Source organism: Erigeron canadensis, chromosome 7 (assembly GCF_010389155.1).
Source record: "Erigeron canadensis isolate Cc75 chromosome 7, C_canadensis_v1, whole genome shotgun sequence".
NCBI lineage: Eukaryota > Viridiplantae > Streptophyta > Magnoliopsida > Asterales > Asteraceae > Erigeron > Erigeron canadensis.
The window spans coordinates 39,204,362-39,222,353 of NC_057767.1; the positions used below are offsets into that span (position 1 = coordinate 39,204,362).

The 17,992-nt window shown below is 30.2% G+C and overlaps 1 protein-coding gene and 1 long non-coding RNA gene across 4 annotated transcripts; one reads left to right on the forward strand and one right to left on the reverse strand.

Moving 5' to 3' along the window:
* The first annotated feature begins 2,719 nt into the window (after nt 1-2,719).
* LOC122607830 (CASP-like protein 2B1) lies at nt 2,720-16,691 on the forward strand. Of its 2 annotated transcripts, XM_043780887.1 has the most exons (4): nt 2,720-2,743; nt 2,865-3,095; nt 3,183-3,318; nt 16,195-16,691. In XM_043780887.1, exons 2-4 carry the CDS (start codon nt 2,878-2,880, stop codon nt 16,447-16,449), a joined length of 609 nt encoding a protein of 202 aa, XP_043636822.1. In that variant the 5' UTR covers nt 2,720-2,743; nt 2,865-2,877; the 3' UTR covers nt 16,450-16,691. The 2 variants fall into 2 exon arrangements, with proteins under 2 accessions (XP_043636822.1, XP_043636821.1); XM_043780886.1 differs by lacking the exon at nt 2,720-2,743 and having other exon boundaries at nt 2,762-3,095.
* LOC122607831 lies at nt 6,458-9,007 on the reverse strand. Of its 2 annotated transcripts, none has more exons than XR_006325109.1 (4): nt 8,745-9,007; nt 7,825-7,928; nt 7,011-7,055; nt 6,458-6,895 (listed from the first exon to the last, which is right to left on the reverse strand). It is a non-coding gene; the product is annotated as an uncharacterized LOC122607831 (long non-coding RNA). The 2 variants fall into 2 exon arrangements; XR_006325108.1 differs by having other exon boundaries at nt 7,753-7,928.
* Nucleotides 16,692-17,992: the final 1,301 nt, after the last annotated feature.

The following is a 17,992-nucleotide window of genomic DNA, read 5'->3' on the forward strand; positions in this document are numbered from 1 at the left end:
GATATCTTTTGGTTATGTGGGACCGTAGTGATGTCTTTTGAATCAAGCTCTGGGTACCTGTTTGAATGTTTGTAAAATAAAGTTTAAAAGTTATGTTTAAGAATATGTAATTATGTTAATCTTTTGTAACGTTTGGACTAATGTCGTTGTAGTTATCTTTTGTATATATATAAATTTAAAAAAAAAATGTTATGGTCAAAATTGATAAAGTTTTATTAGAAAAATAAAATTAAAAAAGGTTGGGGTATTTCAACATTCATGCCGGTTCGACTCCTGATAATGCTCTAAAGGGTTTGCTTCTCATGTGTTAGATGGGTATAAACATTGTTAAGGCCCCTCACCACATTTTCATGTGGCATGATTCGAATCTGAGATCCCCATGAGAAAACTACATTGTGGAAAACCCTCTGACCATTTGGCTAATAGCCCAATGACAATATTTACAACAACTTATCAACATATAGTGACAACGACATTATGGTACCCACATATCATGCAATTAAATAACGTACATTACATATTCATCACCTTGTCACCTTTGGATAAAAAAAAACAACAAATTCCAATGTTTATGATCAAATGACTAACTCATTATCTGATTTGTTTGACATTGTAATGGAAAAACCTCGATCAATGTAGATATACTCATGATGAGCTTAACCAAGTTTTTGCGCTTAAATTTATATCAACGTTTATTTTATAATAAGTAATCATTCATCTCAACTTCTACGGCTTATTGTATATTATTTACGTAAAATTGGTATGATTAATATATAAACGTGCAACGCACGGGGTATAAACTAGTATATAATAAAGCCTCAAAAAGTTTCATTTAATGTGATATTGGTTAAACTTCATAGAAGAATACATGTAAAATATATATAGCAAAAAATGAGAGTTATATAAAAGCTTTAATTTAAAATGCATATTGTATTTTACCGTAGAAACTTATGACTCATGCAAAATAAATTTCATTAAATGACAACGAAATATCGAAAACATGAATAATAGAAAATGTGTTCAGATATTATTTGTTAAACGTATTCAAATTGAGTTTTACTTTTCTAATAGCTAATTAATCCGGGTTTAACCCGGGCTTATTAATAAAATCTTTTGTAATATGTAATTAAGTTGATGCATGTTTAAAAATTATGAGATAGTTTAATCATACTCATAACCTCGGAATAGTATATTTTATATTTCGAACAAATATAATTAGTTTATTAACCTGCATAAGTTTAAAATTTTGTTATGACAAAATTATTTAAATGATTGAAATTTTAAAAGACCATGCATAAGGTATTAGAGTTTTTTAAAAAAATAAAAACTTATTTCTTTTATAGAAAAAGCATAATAAATAACAAAAAGAAAAATAAAATAAACTTATGAAAGTAAAGTGCTTATGATATCATAAGTAAACTAAACAAAAAAATTAAACTTTAAGAAAGAATTTAGAGATGACAAATTAGCTATTTTTATAGAATGATGATGTCATAACAATTGTCTTTTATTTTATATATACATAGGTTGATTGATAATATTAAGATGAAAAAAGATGGTGTACCTATTTTTTAAACTTGACACATAGTAAAAAGAAATTAGATAATATGTTTTAATTTGCATGAGACTTAGCTTGAAAAGAAATAAATCATAAATCAATTAGAAAATGATTTAAGTTTTAGATAGGATGATGTCATAAATCAAGATAATAAAAAATTAATAATTAATATGATAAAATCTAATAATGACAAATAAGCATTATTTAAAAAATGATAATGTCATAAGAATTTTATTTTATTAATATAAGAGATCTGTATATTAAATAAATAAAAAATTGTTATGATATCACTATTCTAATTTGGTGCCTTCAAATTCATTCTTAAAAGTTTTTTTCTTTTTTTATTTTATTTACTTATGATGTCATAAATATTTTCCTTTTTAAAAATCATTGCATTTTTATTTTATGATGTTATTTTTAAAAAAATATATTTTTATTTTCTCACTTATAATTTATACATGGTCTTGTGAGTTCAATCATCTAAATATGATAGATCTTTAAGTTATCCACGTATTGTGCGGGTTGATAAACTATTTTAAGTATGCTATTTCGAGGTTATGAGTACCGTTGGACTGCCGCAACTTTATTGACAAAGATAGGTTTTTATAAAATTTTTATTAATATTTCCGGGTTGAACTCGAGTTAATTAGCTAGTTTTCTAATAAAGGTGATAAGCGTCCTATTAGAGCCGATTGTTTTTTTTTTTCATGTATGCAAACTTTCCTTTTGTTTTTATTTTTTGTATTCTGTCCCATTATTGACGAGTTGTTGAGTTTTGAAAAAAAAAAAAAAAGTAATGATAAATCTACAATACTTTTTAGCCATCTATAATAATTGTACATATTATATTATACAAAGTATAATTATATAAAGCATGATTGTTAAATATTGTTGTAAATTTATCATTTACGTGACAAAAGTTATATTTAATACCAACTAATAAGTTTTGGCAAGTTAAGTTATTGGTTGATAATTGATAAAAAAAAAAGGTAAAAATTGAAACTACATCCTTTCCATTAGACATAAACAAAAAACTCTTCCATATTGTCATCATAAGAGTTAAAATAGAAAATTATCATTTGAGTGGATCCCAAAGTCTATATATATATATAATATAACATATATAATGGTAGTAGGTGGGTTGTCTATTTAAGTGATGGAACTTTTGGGGGTGGCTTATAGAGTGTGAGTGTGGGTTATCCATTCCCATTATTACAGCTTTTCTCCCCACTAGCTACTGCTACTGGAGCATATATATATATTAATGTTATGAGTAATTAATTAACTCGTATATGTATACATACAGTTAATTTGGAGAAATGAGTTATTCGAGCGTTGGTGTGAGTCCAGGGAATGGAAATGCTGGTGACACGAAGCTAGTGGTTGATAGAAGGTTGAGAGTTGCTGAGTTAATATTAAGAAGTGCGATATTTGGGTTGGCACTTGTTGCTGCTCTTCTTGTGGCAACTGATATTCAAGTAAAAGAAATCTTCACCATTCAGAAGAAAGCCAAATTCACGGACATGAAATCCCTTGTGTACGTTTTTAATAACACGTACAGTACATAATTATTTCTTGATCTATCCATCAACCTTTTTAATTTTTGATGAATGAATGAATGAAGGTTTTTGGTGGTGGCAAATGGGATAGCAGCAGCGTATTCAGTGATGCAGATATTGAGGTGTGTGGTGGGTATGGTTAGAGGAACCAGTGTGCTCTTCAACAAGCCCTTGGCATGGCTTATTTTTTCTGGTGATCAGGTGATGATTTATTACATATGTTTGATGTTCATCATATGCATATATATTATTACATCAAGATACAAATTAAGTTTGTTTAACCTTTGTTCGTATATATATGATTTTAAAGCTGCTAGCTTTGTCTGCTGGTAAAACATTCCATCTTTAATTTTCCTAGATACGACCACATATATAATTAATGTGATGTTATGGGGACGGATGGTATGTAGGTGTATTTAATACTAGTAAGATGGTAATTCTTTCTGATGTCATTGTCTCTATCCTTTAGCCCTTTAGGGAAATATCGATTATTATATATACCGTGAACCGATGATACTCATACACCACACAGATCCCTATATGATATTAGTCCTAATACCAATGTTAGAAGTGTTGGAACCACGTTAAATGTGACCGTCACTGATTGTTTATATATCATTCGTGATATGATTATTGACGATAACTGAAATTCATATGTCTAGTAAATATACGATAGACGTATTTACTTATAAAGACATATTATAGGGTTTCCTATTAAATGATTGAAAGTACGAGGACTTATATTGCACATACTAAATATCGAAGTTGTAAATGTTCTCTTTATAAATAGAGTCATTTACACATTTCTTGACTAAGCTTTCACCTATATTATGTGTGCATTTTCTCTCTCAAATCTTCATTCCATTATCAATCAATCATCTTGTTTTGAAAAACCGCAATCAATGGCAAACATTATTGCTCGTACAGGTCGTCAGGTCCTCTGGATTAGATATTATTATTATTATTATATTTACAATACAAATCATGTTTATTCCAACATGTGTTATCATGAGCTAAATGGTTCTTAACTGATCTAATGGTTTGTATTGTTTTAAAAAACAGTAAATAAGATTTTTAAAACCAAAATAGTTTATTGATCTTAAATTGTTTGGATCTAATCATATATGGTTTAAGGAAAATAATGGTCGGCCAAAATAATTGTTTGGATCTAAAACCGATATGACTTTTTTGATTTTAACTGTTTGGATCTAATTTTTGATCTTAAACCGAACCAATTTGTTTGCTGCCGCCTAATCGAGAATTTTTGTTTTGTCATAAAAACATTAATAAAGCAATCATCAAATAGAAAAAGAAAAGCGGTCGGTCAACTTTTAATTAATGTGCCAACGTATTAATTTGTATGTGGCAACTAACAAAACCATTATTTTGGTTTGGTTTGGTTTTGCCCTATCGTCAGTGGAAAAAAAAATGAGTCTTTAATTTTGATTCATAATGTGTTCACGCATTAGCTATATGTCGACGTCTAAGGGTGGTGCTTATAGCAGTCCGCAGGGAGCGTCCTTGGTTGTCTAAGACGCGGACAGCTATTCACATTGATCGTCCCTGTGGCTGCGTCTTGCATGATGTTCTTTCTCAAGAAGTTCAACGACGGAAGGAGGTGGGGTCGGTTGAAGATTTTTGTTTTGTTTTATATAGGTGTAGTGTATATATATGTGTATTTGTGTGTGAGAGATAAATTATAAAATAAATGATAATGTGTAAAGAAGTTCCAAGAAGCTTTTGTTTATAGACCGTGAGTGTTCTGAGGGGAGTCCTGGGTTATATGATGCTGATGTGGCAGGGAAGAAGCTCCAAGAAGCTGACCCTTATAAGCACTGGCCTAATAGTCGGGTTTAGATCTTATCTTATTTTTAATTGTTAATTTTTGATTTAGTCTTTATTGAATTTGACATTATTTGAAGTTGATTTTGATTTAGTCTTTATTGAATTCGACATTATTTTAAGTCGATTTTAATTTAGTCTTTATTGAATTCAACTTTATTTCATTATTGTATCCGACCTTAATTGTTGATTTTGATTTAGTCTTTATTGAATTCGACATTATTTTAAGTCGATTTTGATTTAGTCTTTATTGAATTCAACTTTATTTCATTATTGTATCCGACCTTAATTGTTGATTTTGATTTAGTCTTTATTGAATTCGACATTATTTCAAGTCGATTTTGATTTAGTCTTTATTGAATTCGACCTTATTTCATTATTGAATCCGACCTTAATTGTTGATTTTGATTTAGTCTTTATTAAATTCATCCTTATTTTAAGGTGATTTTGATTTACCCTTTATTGAATTCGACCTTAATTTAAGATATTGATTTAGTCTTTATTAAATTCGACTTTATTATAAGTTGAACTTTGATTTAGTCTTTATTGAATTCTACCTTAATTGTCGATTTTGATTTAGTCTTTATTGAATTCGACCTTAATTGTCGATTTTGATTTAGTCTTTATTGAATTCGACCTTATTTACTCAAAATCGTCTACTTTATTACCAGACCATTGAAGCTTTATTGTGATAACTCAGCTGCCGTAACTTTATTGAACATTAACAATTCAACTGGCGCTGAGCTTATCTCGATACAAAGAATCTATTTGTACGCGAATGGATTGAGGAAAATGTTCTTTGTTACATAATATGCTATCGGATCCAATGATCAAATGCGGAACTATTAAGGGGTAGAGGGGATTCCGACCACTCCAAAACTTTGAGCCATAAATGTAAATAACGTAGGTATAAAAGTCTTTTTTTCATTATTGACCCCTCCACGTCTCTAATAAGGAAGAAAAAGACGGAGGAAGGCTCACGACTTCGGGAGGATTGGAGATTGGAAAGGAAACATAATAAACAACATGCCAATTTCTCCTTCCTATCTGCCAATTTCTGCTTCCTATCTATTATTGGTTTCAACCCAAAATCATAATCATCATCAATCAAGCTTATTATTATTATTACTAGTTAATCAACCCGGGTTCAACCCGGGCTAATGAATTAAACTTTCAAAACACAAAAAGTATGTAAAATATATTCTGTAATTTGAGTAGTTAATACTTAATACATCACAATTTAGGTGGAGATAGTAAATCAACTAATATAATGATTTGTAAATAAGAATAAGTGGATAACTATTACATTAGCATAATAAACTGAAAAAGCATTTCACAATATTAATGCCCATGTCTGAAAGCGTGTGGGACAAGTTAAGCATATAGACGTTTACTTTCTTTTACTGATTCTATGCCGCTTCAGGTTGAACATATCACTTGAAGAACATATATACTTTTATCACAAAATGGACACGAGACATATATTGCGGGTGTATTATATAAAAAATAAGCAACCACAAGTATATAACCAGCCATCAAATAGGTCCTAGTGTTCCACACCCTGTATCTTTAGTACATAGCAAATTCAAAGGTGTATGATAAACTTAAATTCTTGATCTCTTCTAATAAAATACCATCCCCAAGTCCATCAACTAAAATAGCACCAACATCCACACTCACACTAATAACCAAATCATCCCTACCAAGCAAATTAAAATTGCTAAATAACTCTCAAAGAAGTTTTGGAAAAAGATACATAAACTATGCCAAATCGTTCATCACGAATCAAAAGTTACCTGGGAACTCCCTATGCGAACTGAATGTGGTAAACTTATAAAATAGATGGACATACCTCATTGCTAGATTCGCATCACCAATCTCGTCAGCATATCTTCAACGTCATCACCAGTCTAATTAACCGCATCAAGAAAATGCCCTGTAACCGAAGCTTCGATATCAAAAAGAAGATCAACAATTAAATGATAATCTGTTATATGTAGCTAATGCAACCGACCTTCAAATTCGATGAAAATGAGAAAAAGTGAGGGTACCTTTAATTAAGAAACAAAGTTTTCCAGTTTAAGGCCCTTCACATCCTTCAATAATAGAATTAAGAAATCCATATTTTAGTCATATACTTCTTAACATTCGGCCATATTTAAAACTACATACTTACTCATGTTCATTGTAATATTTACGTAGTTGGGACATAATTCCTCAGAAATGTGCAAGAACTTTAGTAAACTGGATGAGGAACCTTGATTTACCTCTATATTAAGGGTTTTATTACAGCTATTAGCACAGTTTCATCCGTGGCAGGTTAGAAAGTGTCACAATGTTTCATTTTAATACTTGAATAAATATATCTTCAAACACAGTTTAGTGATATTGAAAAATAACATTGGGATCATCCTAAAACATTATTGCTCATAGATATCATATAATCTAAAACTCAAAAGCTTAAGAGGGTGTATGAAAAGTACACAGTGAGTGTTACCCTTTGGCTTGTACAAAGCTATTGACCCATTCCTTTTCTAGCTAATTATTTTTTTACCCATTTGGCTAACTGATTTCTAGTTAGATAAAAGAAAGCCTAAGTCAACTATTCACAAATAAATAGGTAAGAATCTCTTTATTTAATATAAGTTTATGTACACAATTTAGTCAAAAAGACATCAAAGTGACATGTGATAATTTGCACATGATAAACTACACGCATAGAGCAGTCAGTGTTATAAATGTATAAAAATGAAGTATTCAGTTTCTAAGTTTAAGTTTAGATAAGAAATATACCCTGGTATTCTAGTTTTCTAGCAAGGCCCTTCGCAGCCTCTCGGGTAAACCTCTAAGAATGAAAATACTGACCTGAGTGAGTTAAGAGCAACCAAATTATTAACTAACATGCGTGTGATGGTATTTGCATGTATCCTTGGATCATTCCGCCCAATGGATAGGTTACTCTTGTATCCCTATTGTGAACAAAAAGTAAAAATCAAATTTCCTAAGATAATATATATTATAAGAATGTACAGAGAGTTACCCATTTGCATTACATATATTTTATCGTCATGTCCAAATTGAAGGAGACATAATAATCTCTTTACAACATAGCTATATTGAGGTATATTGTATATTTCACGTCTGCACACTACAATGGTATTAATAGACCTAATGTTTATCGTCATGTCCAAATTATGGACTGCCCAGAACAGAACACAGTCACCTACATCAATGTTTCGAACATTCCGCATAAGATAAACTATATTAAACTAGCATAAGTTATTTATAAGATATCTATAACACATATACAACCTGAAATATTCAAAACATCAGCGAAACTTAACCCAAAAAATAATTAAAAAGCATGACTTTCAATGCCACCGTTACTCAAAAAGCATGACTCTCCATTACATATATAGTATATGTCCAGCAAAACTGAATGTCAAGTCTTCAACATAAAACCTTATGTATATATTATAAAAGTATCTGGAAAATTAAAATTGAATGGTGTTTCTACAAAGGGATCTAGCTGAATCAAATTAAAATTATATTGAGTAATCTCACAACGATTATACCTTCGATCTCTATATGTTTCAGACATTTCATCAAACACGTATAATGCACTTCAAATATCACCAGATTCTATTTTTTAATATCACTATATTGTGTATGCACATACAGATACTAATAAAAAGTAAGTAGATAATACAATTCATGTACACCCCAAAAATCTCATTTATTTACCCCATAAACCATACGGTGATTGAAAAGAAACGAAAGCTTACCAGAGTCTTGTCATGAATTTACAGGACTGTGAAGAGTAAATCCATGGCAGCATAATGAACAATAAGGTAAAATACTTGGGATTCTTATAATTGATATATGGCTGATCGATTGTGAAGAGTTAGGGTATCAACAATAAGGGATAATAATTGGGATTCTTATAATTTTCGATTGTGAAGAGATGGGATTGTTATTCTTATGATTGATATATCGCTTTTTGATTTTGAAAATTATTGAACGGCCTTGAAAGAATTAGGAAACAACGTCATGCATCTAGAAATTTTGTGCTATAAGTTGTAAATGATAGCGAATGAATAATATCACAATGAGTGGAACATCAATTGATTCGTATTCATTTTCATATTCAATGTCATTAGTTTCAATTTTCATCTCCTTTTTGAGTAGTTTAGTAGTAACATACTTCTATTGTATTAGTTACTTACAAACTATTTGATGAAACATAATTTCGGTATTATAGTTTTTTTAATTTAAAATAATTTTAGATATAGTAATAATAATTGAGTATTTAGGAATTGAGTTGCTCAATCATGTTTTATCATTTTGCTTAAATTGTTTACTACCATTAAATTTACCCCTTTTAAAGGCAATATTTTTAGCCTCTGAAAATTGACCCCCCAAAACAAATTTTCAAGTTCCGCCACTCCCAATAACCAAAAAGACTTTCTCTTAAAATTTTCGTAAGACACGTGTCGAAGATAAGGCTTACTAAAGGACGAATATAATAGCATGTTGTACTTATTGGTCATTATTTATCTTAATAAAAAATTTTCTTTATATTCAGATTTTGTTTGTCTATTAGTTACACTTTGAGCTCATAACGGTGTATAGACATTATATAACAAAATTTGTCTTAGTCATTTGATCATTGCTTATTAGTTTTAAATTTGAGTCATAGTTTGACTAATGGTGGTCCTGAGTTGATGTTCTTTTCTACGACTGTACTTATTGACTATGATTTCAGTTTAAAACAAAATGAGTATTATCCCGGTCGAGCTTATTGAATACTCATAGATAAATGATCGTTTGGTCAAGTGAGAGAATGTTGGAACCACGTTAAATGTGACCATCACTGATCATTTATCATTCGTGATATGATAATTAACGATAACTGAAATCCCTATGTCTAGTAAATTTACAATGGACGTATTTACTTTCAAAGACATAATATAGGATTTCTCAATAAATAGAGAGCCATTTACACATTTCTTCGACTAATCTTTCACCTATATTGTGTGCACTTTCTCTCCCAAATCTTCGTCCCATTATGAATCAATCATCTTGTTTTGGGAACTGCAATCAATCACAAAAATTATTGCTCTTACAGGTCCTCTAGGTAAGATATTATTATTATCATATTTTTATTATATTTACAATGCGAATCATATTTATTTCAACCAGGAAGTAATTATCACAAGAACTGCCAACAAAACCAATTTTATTATCACCAAACTACCGGTATTATTTACTATGAGTAGTCTAACACCTCTATGATAACTAATAAAGTTAGTTTTGTTGGCCGCTCAAAATGTATATAAAGAAGGTTATTACAAGAAACAAAGTGCAACCAACAATGCTAAATATACAAATATCCACAGTGAATTATTTGGATCCATATTCATCAAAATATATGCATCCAACAAAAAACATGATTTTTTATTTTGACAAATCAATATGTTGTTAAACGCTTAAATAATGATAATTAGTTATTCACTATGTTAGCTTTATGGACTTCTAATGCATCAAAAGATGTTTTTAATTGTTTTTACCGTGTTTAATTTTATTTTGAAACGAACAAGACTCGAAAACCATTTAAAACGGAAAAGTTGGAAAAAAAAAATATTTTTTTACACACAAACTAATACTCCACAAACTACAACAGACTAATACTCCACAAACTAGTCTACAACAGACTAATACTCCACAAACTACAACAGATTAATACTCCACAAACTAGTCTACAACAGACTAATACTCCACAAACTACAACAGACTAATACTTCACAAACTAGTCTACAACAGACTAATACTCCACAAACTAATCTACAACAAACTAATACTCCACAAACTACAACAGACTAATACTCCATAAACTAGTCTACAACAGACTAATACTCCACAAACTAGTCTACAACAGACTAATACTCCACAAACTAGTCTACAACAGACTAATACTCCACATATTAACAACTAGTAATACTAATCACAAACACATTTACAAACTTGTTAAAACATACCACAATACAACTAATCCAACAACGACCAGAATTCGAAAAGCAATTGACCAAACATATCCATAAATAAATGTACCAAAACATGACCCTAAACAACCAAATTTGTACCATGAGCCAAAGTAAAGAGAGGGATTTTTAGGCCTCTAACCAAAAGTTTGTCATTCCTCCAAGAATGACCTAATACCTTCAAATCTTGCAAAGTCACTTCGAGCTCTAGTCAACTCTTTCAAATCAACACACTAGTTCCTTCTTCCGGAACTACCTATAAAAGGGTAAACAACTGAAAAAATAAGCAAAGGCTTAGTGAATATACTTGCATACATTTACGGATACGAAGGAGGGCAAAGTACAAGGACTTTTACATGTAACCTATGGCATCGTCATGTCACATTTACATATTCACCTTGTACACTAACAACACATATATGGATCCATATAAGCTAAACAATCATCACAATCATATCTATCGGGATTCTTAGGCCTCGGAGGTTCTTAGGCCTCATATCACATCAACTATCGGGATTCTTAGGCCCCGGGGGTTCTTAGGCCTCATAAACAATGCCCCACATGGGCTTCATGCCAAATCAATTACCATGCTTGGAACATTCACATCTCATGGTAATTGACCCAACGTAAACATAAGGGTATGCAAATATACTCACCTCCTCCGCAACAAAGAGAATAACGCTAAACAACAAGCACAAGTAAGCTTCAACCTATAATCATATCATAAAATGCATAAGCTTACATTCACAACTTGACTAGTTCAACCTAGTCATTCTCAATCACTAGCCTTTTCTAAACCCAAAACCCAACCCATTTGTCATTGAGTTACTTCCAACCTTAAGATTAGCCTTAGGTAGTTCAACCTATCATTTTCATCCATATTTCATTAACTAGCAAAAACTCATATTTTCTCAAAAACTCAAATTATCACATAACCTTATAAGTTTCATAATCAAATGTATCCTATAACTCAATGACAACTAGGTTAACTAAGGAATTAGGGAAAACTAACCATAATCCAATTTCTAGCAAAAACCCCCAAAATTTGTTCATTCATGAACCCTAATTTCAATAGAATTGATAAAGCTAAATTGGGAAAATTCATTACCTCAACAATAGAAGACAATTATTTAGGGTTTTAAATTCACAAATCCTTCCCCTTTTCTTCTCCAATTTTCGGCCACCACCCTTCACCACTCAAATTCTAGCTTTTAAAATTTCTAGAATGAAGATTACTTGATGGTGATGATTATTATGGATGTTCTTATCCTTAAATTTGAAGGATTTTAGTTTGATTTTGAAAAGAACAAGAGGAATTGCATGAAAGAAATGATGGGAGAAGAAAGAAATGAAATGGAAACATGAGTCATAAACAAAAGAAATGGCTGGCACTTCCTGAAGATGCCACGACCCAACACTCCAAAAGTGGGTATTGTACCCGCTATCTGTTAAAGTTTCAACTAAATTTACCCCATATCCAAAAATAAAATACTAGGAAATTAATTTAATGTCAAAACTATGAAAAAGGGTTAATTTCTTTTACCTTAAAATATTTGGGGTGTTACATATTTTAAGGGTGTTTTTACTGTAGTGTTACCCTATATATATATATAATATATATATATATAGGGGACAATCAAATAAGAACAGTCTTAAAATAAGAACGGTGAGAACAATTAAAAAACATCATTTTAATGCATTAAAAGTCCATAAAACTATATATATACAAGGTTAAGTACCCGGGTGATACCCGAGTATAATTGTGATAACTGATTATTATTATTTTTGAAAATACGATAACACAACTAACTGCGTCATAAACGACGTTTATAATAACATTTTTTCAAAGTTTATTGCTATAGATTAAAAAAAAATGTTTAGTACAAAAACTTATACTCTGTCATACATATAAAAAAAATTGGGAAAAAGAATTCATTTATATTATTGAGTATATATATTTGAAAAAGTAGTTTTATTTTGGATTATATATCTTTATTTGTATTTTGAAGATTAATGAAAATACTAGATTTTAGATCCGTATCCAACACTGGATACGGAGTTTACGATATTATCAGTATTAGATGTTCGTACATTTAATTCATAAAAGCTTATAATTTTGAACGTATACAGTTATAAGTGTTATACTTTGCAAGTTATAGTATAATAATCACATATTCATCAGTGTCATTATTCGCTGAGACGTATTGATGGAATTATTTGTCGTAGTCATTTCACAAGGCACATGCTACAATAATTTCTCTATTATAAATTTTTTGAAACCAGATGTACTCATAATTTGATATTATTATTAAAGATAATTAGGAATTAAAATATAAACATACTTGTTATCTTGTACTTGACATTCAAGTATATGTATTTGATCATGATGCCGACCCATAACACGAATATGTTTACTTTCAATCACATTTCCTATGATCATTAGATAACAATTAGGATTGTTTTCATACTCTTTGATAACGATTAGGATTATTGATTTTAGTGACAATTGAAACTTTAAAAAATTAAATATAAATACCTTTTGTAACTTTTTTAAAAAATCTCCTCAAGTTGATGCTAAAAATAAATATAAATTAAGTATTGAGGGCTAAAAAGTGTAAATTATTGATGTAAAACAAAAAGGTGTAAATTAATGAGATTTTGTCTACAAATTAATATAAATACTAATATAATAAATTATTTGGATAATGATTATTAGAATTTTTAATTATAGCTAATCTAAATGATGACATAAGCGAGAGCCAATTTGATAAAATTAAGCGATCTAATTGGTTAATAAGTCATTAGTTCAACTGTCTTATAGTTCAACTGTCTTATAGTATATATTAAGATTAAGATTAAGATTAAGATTAAGATTATACATGTATTTTAAGAGTATTCAAATTGATTTTTATGTTTTTGAATGATGTCATAAATAGAATTGTTTAAAGAAAAATAATGAATTAAAAATATCCATAGCGCCAAGTAGGATTATGTTAGAAATATTAGCAAGGAACTTTAGCTTTATAAAAGAAATATAAGATATATGGCTATCTATCTCCACATTTGAATTATCGGAAAATATTATTTTTCTCCATGTGAAACCGCCTGAGGGCTCCTATCCTATGCCGAACATCTCTGTTTTGTATTCATTGTCATCATTTATTGTAAACTTATTTCTCTGGTATCTGCTATCCACATGTCAAACTATTATTAATTTTAACTCTAGTAGAGACAATATATATTCATCACTTTAAATGTAAGTCCTTTTAAACTATTTGCCTAAAAATCTTCCTAGCTTAAAAATCCTCCTATATGTGAAAAATCAGGAGGTAAAATTATGAAAGAGAATTAATGAATTTCATGTGTTAACAAAAGGATATATTAAGAGAATTAGTTAGAATGATTTATCATTTTCCTAAATGTAAATATGTTTCTCATGGATCCATATATGTATTAGTAATCCATCATTTTGTTTTTTTAATTAATGCAGTAGAGACAATATAAAGTAAACAAGGCACCAAATTTAATGGGGCACCAAATTTGTTACTAAGATACATTAATTAATATATGTATATGTAAGTCAAAGTTCAATTGTAAAATTCCAATTGTAGTCAAAGTCCAATAAATATAACTATAGTTATAATTATTTTTTTTTAGAAACGAACAACCTATTCCCATCCTACTAGTAAAGTAGTAATATATAGTTTTTGATGTTTTGGAGCAAACATAAATCGCTTTACAAAAAGTAAAAAAAATTAGTTTCAAGGTAACGTAAAGATAATCCTACTAATTTATATGCTATATTATTTTGATTTGTTAATTTAGTTAAGTTTTTTATTTTTACAATTTTATTTTTCTATAATTACATTATTTATCATTTTAAAGTTAGATAACTTACAATTAAAGAATTTTACAAATTTGTTTTGATACTTTTATAAATACCTATTATCTTTTTATGGTTAAAGAAAATTTTCAATGGTTGGTGGGCACCATTTATATTATCGAGCATGGTATATAAAATTCATGGGACGGGCCTGAAAGTAAATACATAAAAAAATTTTAATTTTTTTTTTTTTTTTACCATCTAAAGTAAATACATAAATTTTAGTACCAAACTAAATGACCGAATCCTCTATAGGATAAAATACAGTAACAATTAAAATTGTCTCTTTACATGTGCAATCATAGTTGTTGTCTTGTTGACTCTAACTTTTCGACTCAACCCGAAAATTTCATTTTTTACTAGTAATTTGAAATGTAACTCGAATTGTAAGCGTGAGGAGATGAGATAATATATATTTGTATGATAATATACATGTATATATAGTACAAATATGATATAACTAGTCACACGCCCGCGTGATGTGACGGTGTGGTGATAGTGGTGGTGGTGTCGGTGGCAACGGGCGGTGGTGACGGCGACGGGTGGTGTGGCGGAGACGGCGGTGGCGGTGTGTATTAATGTAAAAGTAATTTAGTATAAAAGAAGGTAGTGTATTTATTTAAAGGGTTGAAAGATGTATGATGTAAATAGTTTCATTAAGAGTATTATTAATATATTAAATAGAGATATAGAGATATTCAAAGTAGTGAATAAATGAGAGAGATCGTGTAGGTAGATCAAGTTCTTTTTAGAAAAAATAGGAGGGGGTCAAATGTTTTATAAAGTATATATGATGACGATGATATGATAACGATTAAAAAATAAAATCAAATAAAAGCAAAAAAAAAAGTTATGTTTAAAAAATAAAAAAAATAAAAAACAATTTGATTATAATTGCGACTCGAAACGTGACTCGCACCGACTCGGATGAGTCTGGAGCAAAGCCGAGTCATTCACCGAGTCGCCTAGTTGTCACTCTGTTTTGACTCGATTCGCATGAGTCGACTCATGATTTGCACGAGTTTAACGACTATGTGTGCCATAACCCACCTCATTTGAACTTTTTGGCTGTTGCTACACATCAATTCCCCAATACTCTGATTGAGAGAAGCTATAGGCCTGATCAACATGGTATGCCCCACCTCACCGTCCCGCTGGTTTCTTTTGTTATTTCCAGTTATTGGTTTCGTTTTCTGCACAACTTTTAAAAAGAAAAACTCCCTCTGCATATCAGTTATAGGTTTGGTTTTTTTATTGGATTATACAACACCATTGGTGTAATATGGATTCCTTGATTTGCTAATGTTGCAGCTTATGGCTTACACGATTGTGGCTGCAATAGGTGCCTCGACTCAATCAGCTGTGTTTGCAAAATTTGGAGAGCCACAACTTCAATGGATGAAAGTATGCGATATGTATGGGAAATTCTGCAACCAGGTTGGAGAAGGGATAGCAAGCTCAGTCTTTGTTTGTGCAAGCTTGGTCATTGTCTCTGGTATATCGGCATTTAGCCTCTTCCGTTTGTACGGTGGAAATAAAAGAAGCAAGACAAGCACAAGTTGGTAAATCAGGAGTCAACCAAAAGCTTTTCTTTTTGATGGATTTTGGCTATGGAGATCGTATAATCATTAGCCTTTAAGATGTGTTACAGTGTTTTACCTTTTGATTGTGAAATAAAAGAGGTGGGGGTAGGGGTTGGGGTTGATCAGGGGGTACACTACAGGCTTGCCTACTTTTGTATTTGAACTTGTGTAGTCAAAAATGAAAACGAAAAAATAAACGTTATCGGTTTGCAAAGTAGATTAAAATAATTGTTTCATAAGAAAGTCATTCGCCTTACCAAAAAAATAAGATAGTCATTCATGAAAACCAAGTAACTTAAAAAATAAGACAGTTTCATATGAATTGATTAAAATAAGAGAAGAATAGGGTTTATATTACCTAAATTAACTTGATCAACGATATTTTCTAAAGATAAAAGATTATCTAAGATAAGGTTTAAATGAGGGTTTTCTGAGAATGAAACATGTTGAGTTTTTAAACTATGAAAAAAATACAAGGAAATATTTTCTTTAGTTAGTGATTGACTATATTTTGGTAGTTCTAAAATTAGATAATCAAGGTCTGCAACTCGGTATTTATATTTTAGGTTAACGAGAGCAAGTACCCGCGCGTTGCGGCGATGAGATGGTGGGATGATAGGTCATAAAGTGTGATAGCCAAAGGCCTTAACCGTACGGGTTCCGCCCTCGGCTTTAAAAATTCGTCGAAAGTATATCGAATGACGTCTCTAATGAAAAAGCATGAAATTTTAAGAACACTCATATAATTTTTATAATTTATCGATATATGGTTTGTGAGATAAAAGATTTTGAATGAATTGGAAAAGTAAATGATTTATGGAGGAAAAAGAAAAAAAATGATTGGTTGAGATTTGAGGAGAGAGAAAAGGTGTTTGGTAATATAAAATTGATAGAAGGGGCATTTTGGGGAAGTAAATGTTTAAACTTAAAATTTTAAACGGAGGAATATGCTTTATAATATAGTATAGATATAGATTAATTCACCTAACATTAATAATCACATCAATCGATTGCCCTCTAAGGGCTAAGACCAAGAATAACTAACTGAATATCATTAAAATACATCAAATGATCTGTACAAATCACGCCATGCCACTAGGGATGAGTATTGAATTAACAACTTGGAATAACACACCAAAAATGAACCGAATTCGAGTGGGATTCGCACAAGGAGAACTAGGGCCTGATACGACTTATGCCCTTGAACGAATTAACTCACAGATCGACTAATGGGAAGACCAACTTACATCTCAAGCACATAATAGTAAAGCGTAAACCAACAAAAAGCATTATCACATTAAACATTAATATGATCTTGCGTAAGCAGATTAATCATCAAACAACAGACACTTTAATTGCTTAAAACTAAAACACTTAATGACATAACTGGTTGACTATCTAAGCTAACCTCCATATAGAGAAAATCGTTTAGGACGACATACAAAAAATTAATTCTTCCGCTCCATTTTAAATTTTTTATTTTGAATCAAGTCTTATTTTTTTTACCTTAGACTATGAATACTTTT

Bases quoted from the DNA above. Each gene is read 5' to 3' on its own strand.
- LOC122607830 (XM_043780887.1), top strand. From the start codon at position 2,878: ATGAGTTATTCGAGCGTTGGTGTGAGTCCAGGGAATGGAAATGCTGGT. The intron at 3,096-3,182 runs GTACGTTTTTAA...GAATGAATGAAG, and splicing joins ACGGACATGAAATCCCTTGT to GTTTTTGGTGGTGGCAAATG. The intron at 3,319-16,194 runs GTGATGATTTAT...CTAATGTTGCAG, and splicing joins TTATTTTTTCTGGTGATCAG to CTTATGGCTTACACGATTGT.